Consider the following 24,042-nt stretch of genomic DNA (forward strand, 5'->3'; position numbering starts at 1 on the left):
GAACGGTTTAATTGGCGCTGTGTGTAAATAAGGCGCAAAGTCTAAGTATCAGCCTGGTCACCTCCAGAGCCTCTAACGGTGAGGATGTTGCATTGTAGGTGGATACCCTGTTGTCGACACTCTTCAGATACAAACCTAACCAGGGTTAACAATGGAGGATAGCAGACAGAACAAAATGACATAATGGTTAACACTGTAGTAAGAAGTGAGACAGAATGCAATTCAGCTGGGGTCAGGTAACGATAGTTCAGGCAGATCCAGCAGAGTACCTAGGATTGGTGAAGTCAGGTAGACATGGCGAGGGTCAAGCAGGCACAGATCAGACCAGCAACAAACAACTAGCACACAGCTTAGTAGACATATATTATCCAGCAAGAAGGGTACAGCGTTCTATTGGGCAGGGTCCTCTCCTCCTGTGTCATTGCTTGTAGCTGTCTGTCTGCAGTTCCTATTTAATGTACAGTGCTGGGTAATATGTAGACACTTTAGAAATACAGTACATAGCAATATTGCAAGTTACTGCCCATCTACCTCTTGGGGAAGGTGGAGGAATTACAGGTTGTGACAAACTATGGCACTGCCTGGTTTCTCCTTCCCAGGTGAAGGTAAAGGTGAAGACTATGGAAACAGATTGAGGGAAGAGAGCCTGAGGGCAAATGCATTGCCACTTAAAGAGGAATTTAAACTAAAAAAAAAATAAATAAATACACTTACCTTTAATCCCGCAAGGCAGTCTGATCCCTTCGGGGGTGTCCTGCTCCGGGCGCCACCATCTTCTCTTTTTTCTTCGTCCTACGTTATCTGATCCAGGTGTGAGATCGGGTGACGTAGGATGAAAAAAAAAAATTGCTGCTCATACTGCACATGCGTGAGATTGTCATATTTTTCTCTTTGCACATGTCCGAGCATCTCAGGCATGAGCAGAAGGAGTGCCCAAGAGCCTAAGAATGAATAGGAGTGCAAAGCCTCATGGGATACCTGTCAGGCTTTCCTGGAGGCTTTGCGCTCCCATTCATTCTCAACCGCCTAGGCGATCGAGAATTAGGGGAATTAATAAGGATTACCCAGCTTTACAGATGAAAGTGTATCCTTTCCAGCTTTGGAGAGCTTTATTAAATCAGGCCCAATGGGTAACAATCAGGTGTGAATAAGAGGCAAAAATAGGATCTTTCTAGTCTTTATCCAGCATGATATAGGAGAATGAGACCCATGTATACCTATAGGACCGAGCAACCACAACATATATGACTAAATTGTTATTCGGTACCCTTTTTTTTCCTGATTCCACATAGAAACCCACCGGCCTAGAAATACATCTTACCCTGGACCAATTCAACCCGCAAGAACAATATGTCACCTTTATATAGTGTGTAAAAGTGTCACAAACTCCCGAGGAAGGTGTCTTGGCGAAATGCGTCAAAAATAAAGAGACTAAGAACTTCAACCAATAGGGTATACGCTTTTTTTTTGTTTTCAATATGCTTTGTAATGGTTGCAAAGAAAATCAAACAGGCTATATGGCTTGAATTTGATTGACATTTCATATTTTGTTTTGTGTATAATCTGCTTACATTACTTTGGTTGTCCCTTTATACTAAGGCCCCCCACCTCCACCTTGTTTTACTTACCTGTGATTGTAAAACTTAATTTGAAAAAAACCTTAATAAAAAAATCTTGTAATAAAACGAGTGGACATTTACCAGACATTACACTGAATTATTTATTTTGTTGTGTAAACAACAAAATGCAGAAATATACATCAGACTCTCCAAGTATATTTTATACAGAATATACATTATACAATATTTTTTATACATAAATGTATAATTTTAAAAAAATCTAATATTTTAAAAAAAAGCATTTCCAATAAAATAAAGGTTAGAAAAATATTGATTTTCTCTTTCATGGGAAAATATTATACAGTTTACACAGTGACATTTTTCTTTTAAATTAAAACAGGATAGTACTGTCACTTTACAAAGATCAGCAATGAGCAGGTTGCCAGAGGTAATTACACATTTATACATATGTACAGGTTCATGCATTGTCATCTGCGCCTTCTTTCTTAATCATGTTGATTTCTTTAGAACTGATCATTTCCCAAGGTCCTGGGTCTGCTGTTGGTTTTCCATACCACGTGCCAAACCTGATAACACAGTATTGCAAAATTAGTCAAATTTCAAGTTTGCAAAGTATTTTGGAGACACAGCAAATACCTTTCATTAGTTCTAGCAGCCAACACAATCACTTCACAGAACAAAAATATTGTATATAGACTTCTTAGAAACTTTACTTTCTGAAATCATTAACTACTATACCAAAACAAAATGTAAAATGAGTGCAACAGAGCTATCATGTTGCAACATAAAAAGCCTTTGCTCCCACAACCATTCGGGTTTTTAGATATAATGGCTGACCGTTATTATAAAATGTATTACTAATTACATAAAAATGATAGTTTGCAGCAATTATGCCAAGTGTGGTTGCATATTACGACTCCTACATACCAATGCAGGGCACAATGTGGCATTATCCTGCATAATAATGAACCCCTAAAATAGGAGGGCAGTTACAGAACATGGGATCAGCTTAGGATATGAAATGCTAAAATAACTAAAAAACAGTTCTGTGCCCTATAAATATATTTTCGTTTCAATGGAGCACTATGGCCATGACACTTCTTTATAACTGGTACTCTCAGTGTAGTTTACTCTGGCTATGACAGACCTGCTGGTTGGGGATTCCACAATTCCCAGCATTTTGGCTTTAATCTTCTTCTTTTGTTTTCTAATGGCAGACTTTATGCCACACAATAGAAGCGTTGGAATCCTTTCATCATTTAGCAACTCCCTAAAACAAACAAGAAAAATGAATGTTGACAAGTCATCAAGTTTTTCTGTGGTATCTTCAAAGGAGCTAATAGAATATGCGGATACATTTAGAGCTCAAATAATATATATTAATATACAATATACACACTATAGTGAATTTAGGAACTGAAAAAAACAGCGAACCGGGAACTGGGACTCTAGGGAGGCTGAGGTTTGTCCTGGGTCAGGTATCCTCCGATTAGTGGAGAAAGGTACAAAATGGCAGTCCAGGAGCCTGCAACCTTAAAAACCCAGCAATAGTAGCTTCTGATTTTCTATCCTGGCCGCTTGTATATTGTTAATCTAGAACCAATATTTCCTACTCATAAAATAGAGCATCAAATGGCTGCATTTTGGAATTTTGAAGACTTAAGTTTTATTTATGTGGCAACCAGACAAAGAATTAACAGCTGACCGATTGGTATAGACCATTAACAATATACTTGTGTGATTTTTCACCGCATTTAAACTTTGCATGACATTTACCTTTGATAGTATTTTAACTCCTCATTCACCAGAAATAGGTTCGTTTTCAGCTCATTCCTCTCCTGGACAATCTGCTTAACGTCTTCCTTTGTAAAGCACATTTGACAGGATTTGGACTCCTCATGTACATTATTTTCCTGCGACTTACAATCAGCTCTGTTCTGAAATAGGGATAACAAAGGTCACAAGATACCAGTACATGAGCTATAAAATCAAGAGCAATACAAAACAAAGAGGCGGCATACCAATTGAAAGCAATTATGCAAATTTAGTATTTCAGATGGCTTTTGCATGTTAAAATTAAACAGGACACAAACCAGCAAACAATATATAACAGTTCTACATCATATTTCTCCTCGGTGACCCATTTTATCAATAAAAGCAATCAAAACTAGTAGTGACTATGAGTCAGGTCCTCAACACTCATATCATAAAAACAACCACGGAGTGTGACTGTTTACATCTGTACTGCCTTAAATTAGTGTTCAATGAGTCATAATATGTCATCCTGCCATGGAGCTAGAAGTATTGAAAAAAAAAAAACAGCTGGAGAGGATACAGTCCAAGAATGGATGAGGGACACCCAAATACCTCTAAAGCACAACTCTCAGGGAATGAAAAATAAAATGCCTTTTCCTTTCCCAGTATTAAATTAAAGCTTAAAGACAAACCCAAATTTTTAGTTTACATAAAAGGGTTGATAACCCTTTTTTACAAGGTAAAAATGTGATTTTTTTTTTTTTTTTTTTAATGCAACACCTACCATCTTAAAGCGCAGAGCCTCTTGGGACATCTACGTCACGCATTCCTGGAGGCTCCTGGCTGCTCCATCTGCGCAAGGCCAATTTCAGGCTTGCGCAGAAGGAGCCTATTCTTTAATGGGAGAGTGAGATGGGCTCTCTTTATCCCCACCTACGTCACCTGATCCTGCGCAGTACACTGTCCAAGCACATGCCCCTTAAGTGGGCACGGCAAACAATTAGGGGTGATATTTTCTATAAGAGATGCAGCAGACTTCACAGCACTGAGAAATGTGTTAGATTTGCATAAGGTTTCCATAACTTCTAACATCCTACAGATGAATACGTTTTATAATGAAAAACTATTATCTTGTTTCCTGGACACATGCTGCCTTTTGGGATGGCACTTTTAAGAGTTGGAGATAGGTTAAGAGTACATTTTTAAAGTTACATCAAATGTTTAGGATGAAGTTAAATGGGGTAACTCAGGCTTCAGCTCTGAAAACAGTTACACAAGTTGGAAGCAAATAAAGGAATAACTTTAAACCACAGTGACCAGTTTGCCTTCAGTTGTAAAGGCTGTTACATTTTGTGATAGTTCTATAATTTATAAAATTGAGTCGATGCGGTTTCAAAAAAGTATCACATACCATATTTTTATCAGGAACTGATTGAGAAGCAAACAGTTTATGATTTAGGGAGTCTACTTCTTTTTGTTTTTCTTGCAGTAAGATTTCCAGTTCGGTTTTCCTCTGCAGTGAGCTCTTCAGCTGGGCGTTTACCACAGCCACTTTACGCCGAAGATCTTCATTTACATTCATAACACGATTTAACTGCTCCTGGAGCTGCAAGAAAGAGAAACTATATTATAGTCAATACACATTACAACAATGTCAGGGACTTTACCTAATGTTTGTCTTGCCTTCCCTACTGCAGAAAAGTTTGCTTTGCACAGCGCTACTTGATAGGACTACAGCCTCTTTGGTAATTGTGTGCGGTGTATACCTCTTGAAAAACTACTATGGGCCGGTGTTGATGAAGTCAAGCTACCTCTTACTATTAAAGAAGAACTATACTCAAAAAACAAAAAAACACACCTACCTTCAATCCAGCAGTGCAGTCCAATCACTCCGGGGTGTCTAGCATCTGGTCCCCGAGCTCCAGGCACCACCATCTTCATTTTCTCCTACAAGTTCTTCATGCGCAAGATCGGGTGACGTAGGATGAAAAAAAAAATTTGCCATTCTCACTGCGCATGCGAGGGATCAGCAAATTTTTCACTTACAGCAAAAAGGCTCCTGCGCATGCCCGAGATGCTCTGGCATATGTAGGACCGCCCAAGAGCCTCCTGGGATGCCTGACGTAGGTATCCCAGGAGGCTTTGCGCTCCCATTCATTTTTGACCGCCGAGGCTGCCAAGAATTAGGGTTTGGAGGTACTGCACCCTTTTTTTTTCGGTTACACCCAAAAAAAAAACAAAAAAAAACAAAAAAAACAGAATTTTTACCCTACATAAAGGGGTTCTCTACCCATTTATGTCACCTGAATATTCTGAGTATAGGGGTAGTAAATCATTTCCAAGGTTTTCCCTTAATTTAATTATCTGTAAAAAAATGTTTTATGATTTATAAAAATCAAATATAATGTTATTGTTTTAGGGGCTTTAAAATAGAAATTAGAATGGCTTTGATGCCAGTTCTAGAGTAATATTACAGCTCTCTGGTTTTTAGATGTTGTATTTCTGTGTTTTTTTTTTTTTGTTTTTTTTTTTGTTTTTTTATTGTAAGTTGCTAACCCTCCCAGTAACATGCTTTCTGGGCACTACACCCTTAAAATTATCCATGACAAAGCACTGATCTCACTCTAGGATGTTCTTCTACTTTGGACTGTTAACACATTGTCCTTTATTCCATCTCCATTACATGGGAGGTGAGGTGATTTGTTAAAGATAACTTGGAAGGAAAAGAAGAGTTTCAGTTCTACTTGAAAGAAATGACAAAAGACCCTGCATTATGGCAAGATTCTGCACATGCTGAAAATGTTCTTAGCCAAAAAGAAAAACAGAATACAGCCACCAGGTCACAGGTAAACTGCAGTACATTACACATTTATTTATTTCATATACATCTAGCATTCCAAATACATTTTGCAACTACTAGTTGTTAACCCCTATTTTGCTTTTCTGGGTCAGGTAATAATGAGTTTTAATAGGATTTCATCAGAAGAATTCAAGAGTCTGTTCTTTATAAAGTAAATAAATCAAAGCCTTCAACACATTTTCTTTTCCACAACATATATTTCCTGGTCTCTAGACAGAACTTTGTTTCGCTCTTTATACAAAAAAAACAAAACAATGAATGGACATTTCCCTAGTGAAATAGCCCCAGTCATGTGAAGAGAGAGAAGCACAGCCCAGCCATGGAAGAATTCATGTTTACTTGGACACATAAGCAATCAGTCCGTATCCTTGTGAAACTCTACGACAGGAAGTTAATGTTTGCAAAAAAAAAAAAAATATTTCTCCTCGGAGATAAGAAACTAGTCTGGCATGTGACTTTGTATGACACTGCACTCGATAAAGGTGATTTTTATGGACTTCCCCGCTAACCTCCTCCCATCTACTTGCAGTAACACACGCACACAGGACTGTCGAAGTCTCAAGTCCGACTTCCTTGAGTGTATTTATTTAGAACAGAAAGTGTACAGTACACGACACTGATTTTTGTGAAAACCACTGTCTACCTTATAAAATGTAGAGTAATATTTACCAGGCTGCCTACTGTAAATAAATATCTTGGTTTCACACAGGTTTTCACTGACAACAAAAAGAATTGAAGGACAAGAAATTGTAAATTGAACTGGAAAGAAAGATATTAACTTTAACATTTAATCTCTTCAGATGGTAACTAAGAAGAATACATGTATATTTTGTAAATATATCAAAGTGCAGTTCGTGCACCAAGGCTAGACCCAGCTATTTCTTACACCCCTTCCTAAACTATGCAGAACAAAAGTCTGCCAATGCAGGACAAAACAGTTTCAAAACAGAAATGATCATTTTTACCAAGATAAAAATACACAGTTAGACTTAATGGTCTTTTTCAGGAGTTTTCCAGGGAAGCTACCTAAGATCACTGGCTCCTCCTGCTACGGGGTGTCTTTGTCAGGCTGCAGAAGATTGAAAAGAATGCTGCCCTTTTGCTTGGCCTTCATCTCTTTTTGTATTCTGGGAGCCTTTCTTGCTCGGTGACTGACCCTGCTGCCCTCTTAAATATTTTTTTCCCTAAAGGTTCTTTTACGTTTGCCTGGGAACTTTTTACCCTTCTGTAAGAAAACTAAACACCAAACAAAAAAAAATTCCATTTAAAAGAGATGCCACATAATTTGAACTCAGAGGTAAGATTCTTTCCCCAACATCACAGCCACCAAGTTTTAAAGCTGTGCAGCTCAAGCTTTGACTAGTGGTGGTTCTTACTACCTCTACCTCTGGATGCACTAGAACAGGGGTCTGCAACCTGCGGCTCAAAGTTTATAAACTGTGTTATGTTTTGCGGCTCCAGACTATTTTTCTTTACTGGAAGAGGAGGCAAAATGGCTCTTTTGATAGTAAAGGTTGCTGACCCCTGCACTAGAAGATTAAACAGATAGGCGATGTCCACAACAAAAATTACTGCCTAGCCTATAGGCTACAGTGTCTGCTGCAGAGTATGGTCAATAGTAGGAAGATAGACAACCTTCTCCACCAGTTGTACACAGGGCACCATTCATCCCAGCCAGCTATAGCTGCATCATTCTCTGTAACGATTAAGGAATAGTAACCTGCACCTGAAATCAAGCCAGCCCCCCCCCCTTTGGGAAAGAAACTCCTTACTGACTATCCAACCAGTAAGAAGCTGAATAACAAGCATGACATTGTGTCCTGGTTACACATCGCAACATGCAACATGTATGAGAAAAAGTGATAAAATATAATGCGATTGGGTTCCATCAATAGCATCTTATAGAAAGAATTAAAGGACATTTTTTTTGTTGCCATGGGTGTTTGAATCTGGATTGGCCTTGCATGTTCACATGAATTATTCAAAAACAGAGTAGAAAGGAAGGCTGCCATAATGCCCATAAGGACTGCACATTTATTAAGTAAACAACAGAAGCTCCCATAGAAAGGATTTCATTGTAAACCCCCAGTGAATCACCTAATTTGCTCTCTTTATGCAGATTTATGAGCGGCTTACTGCATGTCAACCTCATTACCTGTATACTCATGAAACCCCTATTAGGCTTTTTCAACAGTTCCATTTGATCTCATTATCTTGGTCCCCTTAAATATTTCCACTGAAGAACCCTAATTTTATTAAGTTGGAGCTTATGCAAAATAATAAATGTGTAAAAGTGCCAGACAACATAGGAAACAAAGTTTGCAGTTGGTGTGTGTATGATCCTATGTAAGACCTCTATTTTTTTACATTGTAAACAAGCCAAAGGCTTTTTGGCATTAGGCAAGTGTATCAGCTAAGTTATGTCAAGCTATGTAATAAACATGTATATTTTTTACAATTTCAATTTGCAGATATTCCAAGAGAATAACAATACTGTAGATTGGGTATACACCAACTTACAGCTTCTGTGTCCTTGTTCCTTTGATGGTTCTCGCGTGTGAGCGATCGAATTTCGTCTCTTTGTCTGTCCACCACAACCTTTAACTTCAACATCAGATCCCGTTCTTCTCTTGCTGCACATTCTTAACACAAAAAAAAATTAAAAACAACTGTAACAGCGCTGGTAAATGATGTTCCTTTGGAGTGTAGCACTTTAAAGTGAAACTAAAGAGTATGAATCACAGGAAATCATTGTTTTCCGCAGAGAGTTTTCCAACCAACATGCTCTTTTTCAATGTGTTGGAAGTCCTGCATGCTACATCTGTGGGTTGACTTAAAAAAAGGGATCCTTATAAAGGAATTTTGTTTATACGACACCTGACTGGTAGATTTGACTCAAAAAAAGGGAACAGCAGGGAAAGCACAACCACAGTGTGTGTGTGTGTTTGGGTATTGCCTGGACATACACAATGTACATAATGGGGCCTGATTTATGCAAGAACTCCCAAGAATGGAAAAGATAAACTATCATGGGATTACCTGAACAATCGAGCAAACCTGGAATGGATTTCTTAAAAATCTTTTGATGTTAGTTCTCAAATGTTAACAATCATGTACCAGATCTATTTCAGGTTTGCTGGATCACCCATGTTCTCCTAAGATAGAATATCATCTTCAGCTTTCATAAATCAGACCCAATGTGAAGTTACTTGGAGGTCCTGATCCACAAAACCTTGAAAAGCATGACATGTCACAATGACATTGAGGCATGACGTGCCAGTGAAATCCATATCATCCTATTAGCTGTTACACTGGTGTACGATTGGCAAACAAGAAGGTGCTGGATATGTTCAAGTATGTTGTCACAGTTTAGTATTTTTTACCCCAACTGGTGTACTTTAAACTGAGCTTGCCTTTAATTTATCCATAAATGTGCTTCCTTAGAATAAACATGCAAGCTATTGAATATCAAAAAGATGTTTTAGTTATGCTTTTTTAAATTCACATAGTACAAATGAAGCCCAATGAGAGCTGTAGAACGGTTCCTACCTCCCTGTGATTTTGACTCAGCCAGTTGACCTAAGAGCTTCTGATTCTCCTCTGTCAAATTGGACAGCTTGTTCTGAAGATCATGTTCCTTCTTCTGAGCCTCAAGCAGCTTCTGTTCCAGATCCTGTGTGACAATAAAAGTGAAACACATTCAATAATTTTAAACCATAGAATTTATATACCCTATGAAAAAGATTATATTCTCCTAATTAGGCCCAATGCCATAAAACACAGTGGGGACAATTTACTAGAGCAATAGAGACAGTTCACTTAGCCATGACAATGTTTACCCAGCTTGGTAAATTATACCAAAACATTGTTCACCTTAATAAAAGAAATATTTTAATTTCCCTTTGGATTTTTAAAGTAGACAAGTTATTTTACTGTAATTGGCTTTGCAAAAATAAGATGTGTATAATTGTTTTTGACAGTTGCACCATTTACTAAAGAATGATAGTCAGTTAATTTTCTACAACAGACTATGAATGCATAAAAAACTTCACATAGCAATATTATCAAATTATTTATACAGCGCTTTAAAAAGTCCATAGTCTCTAATGGTCTCCCAGAGATCTTACAATCTAATGTCCCTACTATAATCATATGTCATTAACACCATCTAAGCACAATTACAAGATTAAAAGTTTTTTTCATGTTTTGCTCAATCAACACTTTTAGAAAACCTTTTAGGTGTCATAACTTAAATGTGCTTGAAGAACAGACCTAATAAGAGTATACCTCACATACCCCGCTTAGTATGCGGTCTTATTATATGCTTAAACACCTTACCCAGGTGCCTTATTTCTACGTCTTGTCAACAGCAGATCTCCTTTCAGTGTTTACAGTTTTGTTGTAGACATTTTGTTCCAGAGCTGGCAGCATTTGTGCAGTAACTTTCCATAGACCCTAATGAGGCCTTCTTTCAGCTGTAAAGCTGCGTACACACTTGCAATTTTTGTCGTTGGAAAGGATCTTTCACGATCCTTTCCAACGACAAGGGACTGCAAGATGCATGAACGGTGCTGTACATACAGCACCGTTCATGCTCTATGGAGAGGGGAGAGCGACGGAGCGGCACCCTGCTGCGCGCTCTCCCCCTTCCCTTTCATTAGGATCGGTTGTCGTCCATCGTCCGTGGATCCGGCAGGACGGTTGTTCGGACGATGGACGACACCAACTGTACACACGGCAAATTTTCGCCCGATATTTGGCCGATGCCGATTATCGGGCGATAAAAATCTGCCGTGTGTACGTAGCTTAAGAGTATGGAAAGGTACTACAAGCCAGACAGGATTTCCATACCAAGGCTTTAAACACCCCTAAAGCCATCAGAAAGGTTGGTCATTGGGTAGGTCAGGTGCTGGAGGGTTGGTAACTCAAAGTAAAGGTAATTAAAAAGTAAACCTGTTCTCTTGTTGGGTGTTTGGAACTAAAAAAAACTTTCTTAAAGGGCCCAATATAAGGACTTCTCGTGAGAGCCGAAACTTTGGAAAAGGCAGCCATAATGGTTGTTCTGAAACATGAATCTGCTTATTAGAAAATAAGATTTGCCACTGCTGATTCAACATGCATATCCACCGATCAGTGACTGCTATGTGACCTTTCGTTGTCTATATGAAACTGGACAAAACTTTCCAGCCTACAGAATTCCTCATAATGCCAATGATGGTCTAGAAAAAAAAAAAGTTTTACAATGCACTGGATTGTAATGTTTACCCAGAAAGACTACTGGAGAACTGGACTGAAAACACATATATACCGTCAGTGCTCAACCCAGAAATCTTTTTAAGCTGGGTGGGAAGAAATTTTAGGTGGGTGGCAGCCCCTGTATTGTGAACAAACTCTTTGGTAATCACCCAAAAACAGCCGGGTGGTGCACCCAGCTAAAAGTGCCTGGGGAGAACCCTGACTGTGCAACAAGCTAGCCCACCTTAAGACCTAGCTACAAAGTAACTGGGCCAAGCATAGGGAACAAAAGGCTAGATGTTTATCACTTATCAATATAGTATCGTTGGAAAAATCCAGACACTGCCTCTCTGCAATATTGGGATGCTCATATTATCTGAGTGTGCATAAGATGCACTGAGCAGGTATCAATGGTGTCAGCTGTCTCTGGGACACAATAACAATCCGTTACTTTTCCCTAGCAAATTGACTAAAATATGAACCCCATCCTGAACTAACTTCTTAATCAGGCAATGAACAAATAAAAGTCTATAAATGTTCTGCTATTCTGTTAAAGCCCCTAGATCCAAACATTTTCTCCTCTTCATAAAAAAAAGACAGAAGACTGAAAACCACAGGAAAAAAATGATTACAGGGTCATAGGACTGAAAAGAGTATCCGCAAAAATAATATTACTTCATTTTACTCTAATGAATTATAGGCCCTGATTTATTAAAGTTCTCCAAGGCTAGAGAGATTACACTTTCATCAGTGAAGCTGAGTAATTGAGCAAACCTGGAATGGATTTCCTAAAATCAAGCTATTTGTTAGCAAATGTTTTCAATCCTGGTCCAGATCCATTCCAGGTCACCCTGGATCACCCAGCTTCACTGATGAAAGTGTATTCTCTCCAGCCATGGAGAACTTTATTAAATAAGGACCATAGAGTGCACTAGCTACCGAAGCAAATTCCAGCACATTCTGATGGATAACATGTTGGCTCAGTGTGTCTGGTCATCATTCTGTGTTTTTGGTCCTGAACCAATCACAGAGACCACATAACAGATCAATAGCTCCACTGTTTGCATTTATTTTGTATTCAGTTAAATAAAGAAATAGCTGTAAACTAGTAAATCCTTATTTCAGGTATTGGTAGCGCTCACACTTCTCCCAAATAAACTTTGTAAAGCATCTGACACCCACAAGCTAAATCTGATCAACAGCTGACTGTAAGAAGTGAGTTGCCTACATAAGTAAATCTCTGAAAAGGTGATTGCTGAATCACTGTTCAAATATTATCATGTAAATGTCGTCATTTACGCTGTTGAGCAACACAAAGTGGATTAAATATACCGGCCTTACATAAAATAAAAATGTGAGGAAAGTGAATCATTTACAGATTAAATGCCCATGTGGTAAATATCCGACCTGCCAAATATTCCCATTTTGTTTAGGAAGTTCTTCTAAACCAGCCACCAGACAGCCAAGTTGTGACCTCACTTTTCTTTAATGCAGATAAACCAATACAGATTGCATAGGGACCTGTCCAGCCTATTACTGGATAGTGAGGGCACAGAAGAACACCACTGAGGACATCCCTGCTACTTCTCATATCTGAATTCAAAGTGCTACAAAGTTGTGGAAGGCAAATATAAATAGAGACTAAAATATTTTTTAAAAATACATGTATGGATTTGTGCAAATAGGGTTTTATGTACCTATACTTTTAATACATCAGGTTTTTTAAAATGTTATGTGCAATCTCTGGCTTGATCAAAATCTTCAAAAAAACACCCTTTATAATGACTTAAGAGTTGGAAAATACCGGGCTGATCGAAGAGAAGTACATGTAGGTTGTCATTGTTCTAGCCGCAATCATCAAGTCACTGATCTGAAACAAGCACAGAGCCCAAAGAAATCAGAGATCCTCATTTGTATAGACTTGTTTTGAGTTCATAACTGACAGTATTTAGGGTTAGCATTTCAGCTGAGAAAGTAATTTTATAAGGAGGTCAACAACCGGTTACATAATTCTCTCATTTCTCTACATTTATAAAGTACCAATAATTCTGTGTTCATGTAGTATGTAACTGGCTCTGGACATATTATTGCACAGAATTTATATAGCTCCATCATATTATCCTGCGGTGTACAAAGTCCATAGTCACGACACTAACTGTCCCCCAAAGGGGCTCACAATCTAATGTCCCCACCATAGTCATATGTTTTATTACAGCCAAAGGTCAATTTTTGGGGGGAAGCCAATTAAGCTAACTGCATGTTTTTGGTATGTGGGAGGAAACCGGAGTACCCAGAGGAAACCCACACAAACTCCATGCAGATAGTGCCCTGGGATCTAGCGCTGCAAAGGCCAGAGTGCTAACCACTGAGCCACCGTGCTGCCAATTAGGTGACTAACAATGTATATTATATTTACATGCAGTATAAGTGTCATAGCAATTAGGGAAGTACAGGATCGAATAATGTCAGTAGCATTAAAGGAGCTGATAGAATTATGAATGTATTAACTATATACCCTAACTGAAACTTTAATTGTTCCTATGAAAAGTAATGCAAATCTAAACTCTATAAAATCTAGAAGAATAAAAAACAAATGCATAAACGTAAACCTATCCATTGTAAGATTGAAAGGCCAGGTCCACACAAAACCAGTTCAGAAACAAATTGACAATGGAGGACATATTCACCCACTGGCTTGTTTAAAAGGAAATGTAAAACCCATACAGTACTTTTGGTTAGTACATGGAAGAATAAGAATATTTGTGTGGAAGTTTTTATGGACATTTGTTGTTTTTTCAAAACAGGAAGGGAAATCTTAGTGGGGGGAAAAAACAAAACAGTTGGGGTTTAACTATTATCTCCTATATCAAAACAAATTTTTATTTGGCAATACAAACTCTAATTCAGCGGTCGCCAACCTTTTCAGGTCCGTGGAGCACTAAAATCACCAACTCCCAATCGCGCATGTGCGAGGAGCCGGGTGTCACTCAAAGGGGGAGAAACCTCCCCCAGAGTGATGTAATTATGACAAAACCCCGCCCACTCCCCCATCGCAGATCTGAATTGCTCGGGGGACGTGGTCCGCAGCACTGGCCAGTGTCCCCCCCGTGAGGTCCTTCTCCTGACCCCACGGGGGGTGCACCAACCAGAGCCTCGGACCCCCAAAAGGCCAAGGTCGGACAGTTTGGTTTTTGACAGTGGTACTGACACAGCTTGCCCTAATGATCTGGTTATTTTTGCTAAAGTGAAGCAATTTAAATCTGTTTCTGTATTGGTATTTAGCTGGGTGCAGGTTTTGAGATGCTTCATGCCTTGAGTCTGATTTATTAAAGCACTCCAAAACTAGAGAGAATACATTTTCTTCAGTGAAGCTGGGTGATTCAGCAAACCTGGAATGGATCTGCGTCAGGATTTAAAACATTTGCAGAAATTCATTCCAGGTTTGCTGTATCACCCAGCTTCACTGATAAAAGTGAATTCTCTCCAGTCTTGGAGAGCTTTAATAAATCAGGCCCGTTGCTGCTGGTCATTGAACTGTTACATAGATTTCCAACATCTTAAACAAATGTTAATTATACCTCCTGTTTCTGTATCATTCTGTATAACAAGTTTAATCTTTGTGCTTTGCCAAATAAATGACCAGTGCCTAAACAAGACATAAAGGTTTATTTTAATCATCCATGAAAGGGGTCCTATACTGTACACACAGAGAACTAATTATCAACTGGTACATATTGGCTACCAAGAAGTACATGTGCAGTCAAGTAGTTGGCATGTGTATGTAGATTTCTGACCACCCATGTTCCCCCCCCCCCCAGACAATGATGAATGTGAACAAGTGCAGCTGATTTATTCATTCCAAAATGCCTGGGGATGTCACTCCTACTTTCATTTTTAGAATACTTTAGCTTTTTTGTTAGACGCAGAAGATGCAGTCAAAGGCAAACCAAGAGGGAACAATGTTAAAAATCATTTCTTGTTTCATAAGTTATATGTAGCAGTGGGGAAATAAATTGTGATGAGTTATTATTTTGTCTTTTATATTTACCTAAAGTTATGTTTTACAGGAACAAAAGTCAGCATCCATTTTTTTTCTATATTTTGATTTTCAGGCTTTCTATTCACTATGTGAACTTGGCCAGAGAGAGAATCCGGCTGCAATTCAAAGCATTACTTTAAGTAGAATTTGTTGTGTCATACATTAGTTTATAGCTTTAAATTCCAGAATGCCTGCATGTAATTTTGCCGTCTGCCCGATTTGTCAGGTTAATTTCATGATACTGCATTATTTTTGCCTGTCAGTATTTATGTTTTTTGCATTAATGCGTTTTGTGAGAAATTACTCTCCTGCACAAAGATTAATACCCCTTCAGTTGGAAAGCATTTTACCAACCTCTTAATATAGTAAAAGTACATTAAATTAACACCAAACTAAGGCTAGGTACACGTGTGCAATTGTTCTCGTCTGATATTCGGCTCAGGGCCGTTATCGGACGATAATCTTACGTGCGTACAGCGCTTGTTGTCCATCGTCCGAACGACCGTCCTGGCGGATCCACGGACGATGGACAACAAAAGATCCTAATGGATCGTGCAGTCCTTAGTCGTTGGCAAGGATTGTGAAAGATCCTTTCCGAAGACAATGATTGCACCTGTGTACATAGACCCTTAGAGTTATTTCCTAAATACGACCTTTTACAGCCAAATGCCAAGTTAATACCTCAACTATTAAAGCAAATTATGAACTACTGATAAGACAATTAAAGCTGGAACAAGATGCTACTTTATCAATTTCTGGACTGACCAAAGATCAAAATGTGTTTACTTACTCAAAAGTAAGCAGCCACAGACTTTTTTATATCACAACTAACTACCTTACATATCACAAAACAAAAACAGTCAATGCTTCCAAACAGAATCCTAAATTTCCAAAAATTGGTGGTACCATTTGCCAATAAGCAAGATGCACAAAACTGGAGATTAAACAGACCCCATAATCATATATTCTTTCTTTTTCTTATGATTTGTACTCTTTGCCCATCTCTTTTACTTCATCTCTTCTATTCTTTATCTTCCTCTGTTCCATGCTAATGTCAACACCAACCCAGTTTGTGTTCCCTCCAACCACTACCATACAATAAACCTGCAAATCAAACATTCCCTGTTCTGTTTACCCCACTATGAAATATACATCATATACAAACATATATTGAGTTATGGTAAATATTTATCTATGAAATATAATGTTACTAAGAAAAAAGAAAATATCCTCAACAGAAAAAAATGTATTTAGTAGCTCTAAACTTGTTATAAGCCTAATACCCAAGGTAATTCTAAGAAATATAACTTTACCAAACAAACTGATTAAAGACAATCTCCTTGATACGAATAAGAACAAAAAAAATACAACTGTTAACCATGCTTTATCTTCACAATCTATGGATCGATATTAGACACAATTATAAATTCAGATAGTTTTCTCTCACCACAGCAGCCATTTTGCTATGTTTCACACATGACAGGTGTGCACTGGTTCCTTTTCATTCTATTAAAAACTTCCAATTTACTTAATGCCCCGTACATCCAGGCTAGCAGACTTCCCACATTCACATGACTTCCAATGGAGAAGTCAGTTAATGCTGTACACCATCATTTAGCCAATCCGATATACTCGGCTTACAATAACAGGAACAGATATAATAACCCCCATAAAGAAATAGAGAAGTTGTAGCGGGCACTTTCAGGAACAATGCATGGAATAAAAATGTCCAAGGAACAATGAAGAGCTGGCAGATACAAGCATAATATATTACAGTAAACCTGCAAAAAAAAAAAAAAAAAAAAATAAAAAAAATAAAAAATAAAAAAAAAAAGAGCATACTCAAGGTTATACTGACCGATAAGTGAAATCCCAATCCCAAAAAAAAAAATGTAATAAATTATAGCAGCCAGGAGCCCCACAATGTTTCAAATGCAAAAAAAGTTTAAAGGTAGCCATGGAAGATGGAATAAAACAACAAATTACTTTTAAAGGAAAAGTCATGATCCGCATATACATTCAGCAGTCTATATCTTAGAATCCATTGACTTTTCAGACAAGGTTACTCTGGCTAAAATGTTGGAATAGAGGAGAAATTATTAGAACATAATTTAAGTTGTCTAAAGCCTTGTTAGGAGATATCCTCTGACTTGCAGGGGGTGCAGCAATGTAAAATATCTAATGGGTATAAAAATCTTATTGCAGTTTTAAGGCTATGTACACACGTGCAATAACTATCGTTAGAAAACAAACGACTAACGACCGATCAACGATTATGCCCAATTATTTTGAACAATCGTATTGTGCACAATTCTGTACATGGTGTAACAATACAATCGTTCAAATATAATCCACCAATAATGTACACACTAGATACAATCGTTTGAATGACGCAGGAAGTGACATGTAAAGGGGAAAGTGTATCACAGAACAATCCACGATCACTGAACCACCGTACACACAATAGAAAGCGAACAATCGTTGCCCAATCAGATCTGGCGGGACGGTCGTTCATTTCCAGTGAGAGTCCTTGTTCATCAGCGTCGTTAGCCAGTCTTTGTGCACTTTTTTTGTTAAGGATTATTGGACAAACGGTCGTTCGTTTCCAACGATATTTATTGCACATGTGTACATATAGCCTAACATTCTTCTTTTCACTAAAGGAAAAGTACACAGTTGCTGCCTGTGTCTCTGTGAGAATTCCCCACCCTATGCCAATGTCAATGAAGCATGATGCCAGAGTAATCTCTACAAGAGATAAAAATGCACTGCATGCTGGAACCTGGAGGTATCTGTTAGAATCTGGGTCACAGAGATTATGTAAACTGCCATTAATGACCTTGTTCCTAAAAAAAAACTGTTTGGTAACTGGAAATAGGCAACTTTCCATCTGGAAAATCTACCAAGCCCTGAGAACTTTTCATTAAAATAGTAAGTTGTTATACAGGCAACATGTTGCAGTAGTCTATGGGTCTATATGCACAGGTGATAAAATGCATCCAGTCAAACACCAACATGCACACATTTTCTATATCACTTTGTAATCAACTAGACTTCAGCTTTCTTTATTTACATTTATCTAAAACCCTAACCAGATGACATTTACTTTACTCCGTTTATCATAAGCAAATTACATTTTCCCATAACAAAGAGTTTTTGTATTCTTCATCACCCATGTGACAAGGCAACATAACAAATAAAAGAATCTGAAGTACAGGGACAGCTCAGTCACCATAAAAACTATGTGCATGAACATAAAATAACTATTCATCCTATTAATTGAAAAAAAAATTACTTTTGAAATGGCATTAACATATCAGAACATATATGCAAGTTATTTACTGACTGGGTTTAGATCTACTTCTAAAGTGGAAGTAAAGTTTGCTGCCAGACCTCAGGGTTTGCCATAACGTGCAAACGTGTTCTGTTTATTTGCACATTATGGCATGCTTACTTGTGAAACTTTCCTCCCTCAACCACAGAAAGGCCCCTCTTTGGTCCCTTGCTGCTGCAAACATCTATAGTCTTTAACCCCCCCTAGCATTCTAATTCTGTCAGTTTTTTTATGCAAAAAGTGATCCTAATTTTTTTGTGTAGAAATGTTTGTTTATATTGTGGGCCTGTAATTCTTAGGATTAACTCCCGGGTATAATTATTATATTTATTTATCATATTATAATCATAAATTATCATATAATACATAATTATAATACTCATTTAAAGAAAAAGAAATAATGGACAAGAACAAAGTAATTTAAACTAAAATATAAAATTAAAAATGTACTTTTATTTCATGTTGTATAGTGCTTTTTTTCCTGTAAAAACCATTTAAAAGCAGATTACTCAGTAATCTGCTTTTAAATTTCCCACCAGGCCACGCTCCCCGACGGACCGGCGCCCCGGCATCACAGCGGGACCATCAGATGGCCGCTGGAGCGCGGGGCAAAGGTAAGCGGGCTTCCAAAGTTACCCCGAGAGTGGGATTACCGCTAGGGGGTTACACTCGGGATTACCGCTAGAGGGGTTAAGGGTGTTTTTTAAAGCAGATTTACATTTGCTTTAATAAAGTGACATCTACACTTTTTCTTTTGTTGTGGGTATCAAATTAGCAGCATTGTTGTCACATGCTAAGCATGTTCTACATGTATATCTTATATGTAAAGCCACATACAACTCTTGTAAATATATATTGCTTTTATTCATGATATATGTCCATTAGCAGCGAGTCAATTCACCATGGCTTTTGTTTGCTTATAATAAACATATACATAAAACTATAAACCAAACATCAGGGGTCTGGTGTAGACCATTTACCTAGCGATGGTATATACCCTTTAGTCAACAACCCAGAATAAGACCTTTATTGGCTTTGTAGATTACTGAAAATGGGCCTAAATTTGCAGTCACAATCCATTAAAGATAAACTCTATCCAAGCAATTATCTGTGTGAGAAAAGGATTAGAAATCAATATGATGTAAAAGCACAAAAGTGATTTATTTTAACTTCTTTATGACCCAAATTATCGATTTCCCATTTTACTAGATTTTGCAGCCCAAGTTGGTGATTATAAATATAATTTAGAGAAGCTGAGAGTATGCTCTTGGGAACAATGCAAACCTGCACAGACCACTGAAATATTTGATTTATGAAAGGAGTTTAGGTTGTACACTTAGCAAAGTGAATTATCACTCTGCAAGCAATAATTCACTTGGCCTATGGAATCAGGTAAAGTTCTGTTGACATCAACCATCCAACCACATGCAGGAAAATTTCATATTTTCTTGCACATGATTGGGTATTTTTTGTAAAGCAATGCTGCACCACATTCACTAAGTGAATTATTCCTTCCAAGATATTAATTCCCTTTGCCAAATCTAAACTCTATACGTAAAGCAACCCTTATTGAGTTATTTGAAGACACTGAAATTATTATTATTACACAATAGTTATATAGTGCCATCATATTACGCAGCACTTTACAAAGTCCATAGTAATGTCACTAGCTGTCCTGAAAATGGGCTCACAATCTAATGTCTCTACCATAGTCATATGTTTTTACCACAGTCTATGGTACATTGTGGGAGGAAGCCAAATAACGGTTTGAGGAATAATGTGTGAGGAAATCAGAGAACCTGGAGGAAACCCAGGCAAACATGGGGGGATCCTGCAAACTCCATGCAGATAGTCCTGGCTGAGATTCGAACCTGGGACCCAGCACTGCAAAGGCCAGAGTGCTAACCACTGAGCCACCGTTCACCTTTATGTTATATCTGCCTGGAGTTCAGATTTAAGATGAATATTACATCCAATAATATTACACCTAACAGTCAATTCACTAGCAAAACTTACTACAGTATAATACGTGTCCCGCGCCATACTCTTACAGGCCCATATCCCACCTATTCAGCGGTACAGCACAAGCTGCATGGCAGAGAAGCCTTGTTCTAATGTTCCCACATTGGCATTCCTTTTTGTGACTTGGCAATAACACCGTGCCCATCCAACGAGAAGCTGGCATGTAATAATACCAGGTCAGTCCCTCACATTGGAAACAACATAAAGAGACTCATCCCATTAACCTCTTTTATCTGTTGGCATTATTCCCAGGGCTCCTTTCACAGTGTCAGCAATGACAGATGGTGTCATAACAAGACCATTTCTACGCCAAGATGAGGTTCTCCGAGTATCATTTCCCCTTTATTTAAAGCCAACAACAAGCTATTTGTGTATAACCCCTGACAGTTATTATCAGAGAGTTTACAAAGTCAAAAGTGTAAAACCCCAAAGACATCAGATGATTGTTGCTGGAAATTATCTTTCGTAATCGCTTCCAGTGATAGATGAACAAAGGAGGGAAAGGGGAAGAATCAGCAAGTGGCACCCCACTGTGCTCTCCTCTATCGGAAGCACACAGCGGTCGTTCCTGATCAGCCATTCATCAATTTGCCATTGCAGGTTGATTAACTGTACACATATTACACACACTGATTTTGTCTTGGGCAACAATCATCTGGCATGTGTATGAAGCCTAACTCTTAATCCAAAGCAACAATTCAGAATCAGTTAGACTGCTACTGCTTTTTGTATTTAAAGCAGAACTAAAGTTCCACTTTCAAGAATAAACTACCAGGCAGATCATTACAGAAAGGGAGAGGTGATGTGCCTTCAGCAATAACCCTTACTACCTGCCTGCCTGTTTTAGATAACCCGACAATCCCGGCTTCCCCTGCACGTGCTGGGAATGTATGACTCCTGTGCAGGAGTACAACATCTCGGCCCAGCCAATCAATGGCAGAATATCTACAGGAAGAGAAGAACACGGGTTGAGGTCCACTTTAAGAATAAGAACTGAAATAGTATACATTGTGTTGATGTATAGGATAAGTGGGACTGGAGCCTAAATCTCAAATATCAGAATAAACGGTGACAAACACCAGGAACTGAAACCACCAATGTTCAGCATTGTGGCTGAGGGGGGATTTCTGGAATTGATTTTAAAGATTGTTGCAGTTTCTACCTATAACCATTGGGGAAGTTATGTCAGATATGTTTTTATTATTATAATAAAGGTCAACAGACCATTTAAGAATTTGGAATGTAACACATTGTATAGTGTTCTCAAGCAGGGTTCGTCCAGCGGTTACTAGCGGCTCCTTGGGTCCCACTGACCTCCACACTTATTATGGTGACCTGTGGACATAGGAATTATAGATGGGGTTGCTTGAAGACCTATTTCCTATTTCAAGGATTGCCCCCATGTTAAAGTTTGAGAAAGGCTGCTATAGAAAGTCTATATCTGAATAGTGGGCTGCGATGATTGGCGCTCCAACAGAAGCTGACCTCATACAAATGTCAGATTTACAAATACAGACTTATAAATAGAAGCAAAGCCAGCCAGGGCCCAGATACAAACAAAAACACCAGCAACAAGTTATATTGTACATTGGTGTGCTTTGCACATTCACAACGCATGGAACGTCTAACACATCAGAGCAACTAGAGCAGTACCGTAATGCCGGGCTACTAAACCAATCACCAGCTTACTAGCTCCTTCTCAAAAACACCAACCTATCCCCATTAAAAATAGAACATGACCCTTTTAGTGGAGCTAGCCCAGCACTGCAAGAATAAAACATTTACCCCTGCCTGGGGGGGTTTGGTAATGTCATTTTACTAACCCAATTCCCTTGCTGTGTGATCGGTCCTCTGCGGCCTCCTCTGGATCAGAGGACGCCAGGCCCTGCAAATAACCCAGCGGGGGCCACACAAGCAGAACCATACCTAACACTGATTATTATAAAACCCTACAAGTATTTAACCCTTAGATTGTAAGCTCTTCAGGGCAGGATCTTCTCCTCCTGTGTCACTGTCTGTCATTTACAACCTCTATTTAATGTACAGCGCTGCGTAATATGTTGGCGCTATATTAATTCTGTTTTATATTAATATTGACCGTTTGTAATGCGGAGTATTTTTGAGTATTAGGTGACCCCTCTGACCAGATCAGGAAAGTCCTGGGGGATTGTTAGGGGTCAGCCTGGATTTTAGGAATTAATGGCGGCCGGTGACACATTGACTTTAGGCACTGCCAGTGAGACCAATGTGAATATTTACATTCAGTGTCATGATTCCATGGTTAGTCAGAGACACCCCAGGGAGGGTTCTGCACGTCTATTTACTATGGAATACAGGAAAGTGTGCTGTACTGCGCTCCTGCCTAAGACAACGCCATAGCCCAGTGTCTGTGACAGACACAGAATACACACCGGTGCCTGGCGCTCCTCTCTACCCATACTCTGCACGGCTCGGATCAGCAGCTCTTGCTCCGGACAGCTCCTTTCTCTCCCGGTGGCGGCGAAGCTCTCCAGCAGCTCCAAAACCCTCACCACTTGTGGGACAACCCCGGCCACCGACTCCGGGCCGTACTGCTCGGTCAGGCTCTGCAGCTCGGAGCCCAGACTCTTAGCCATGCTGTACACATCGTCCAGGGACAGAGCCGAGGGGTCCCGCCGCCATATCACCTCCGCCGCCTCCATCCCTGCTATGAGGAGTCCGCCACCGCTGTCATGTGAAATAAGAGGGCGCACAGACTCCGCCCACAAGCACAGAGGGACCGCCCACTCCTCCTAACACACAGAACTAGTCCCCTCACGAGTACACGAAACTCCGCCCACATGTTTTGAGCTATCAGCTCCCGCCCACGCACTACAAATAAAGCCCGCCCACAAATCGAGTTATGCCGCATTCTTCTATAATTTCCCCGGATATTGGATATTCCACTTATTTCCACTCATCCCATACAGAATATATAAAGGTTCGTTCTTTATAAGTACTGTTTTGAAAGGGCTGCGCGAAGTAGAGGGTGTGGCTGTAGAGACGTGGGTGTGGCTGTATATAGGTGGGCGTGGCTTGTAAGTCTGTTTATGAATATGTTTGGAGAGGGGATATGACCTGCAGACATAACAGTACTGGAAGTGGTCACGTGACACAGTCACTGGGGATGTCAGAATCTAAATCACAGCAACTTACATGTACACAGCCTATTAACATGAAGGAGAGTTTTATATAAGTT

At 39.0% G+C, this 24,042-nt stretch overlaps 1 protein-coding gene across 1 annotated transcript; it reads right to left on the minus strand.

The window, feature by feature from the left end:
• Positions 1 to 1,706: 1,706 nt before the first annotated feature.
• RILP (Rab interacting lysosomal protein) lies at positions 1,707 to 23,551 on the minus strand. Its single transcript, XM_072416508.1, has 7 exons — positions 23,237 to 23,551; positions 9,745 to 9,868; positions 8,716 to 8,837; positions 4,747 to 4,941; positions 3,357 to 3,517; positions 2,728 to 2,850; positions 1,707 to 2,170 (listed from the first exon to the last, which is right to left on the minus strand). The coding sequence occupies exons 1-7, from the start codon at positions 23,504 to 23,506 to the stop codon at positions 2,038 to 2,040; spliced, it is 1,128 nt and encodes a 375-aa protein (XP_072272609.1). The 5' UTR covers positions 23,507 to 23,551; the 3' UTR covers positions 1,707 to 2,037.
• Between the last annotated feature and the right edge of the window lie 491 nt (positions 23,552 to 24,042).

This window comes from Pyxicephalus adspersus, chromosome 1, assembly GCF_032062135.1.
Source record: "Pyxicephalus adspersus chromosome 1, UCB_Pads_2.0, whole genome shotgun sequence".
In the NCBI taxonomy this organism is placed as follows: Eukaryota; Metazoa; Chordata; class Amphibia; order Anura; family Pyxicephalidae; genus Pyxicephalus; species Pyxicephalus adspersus.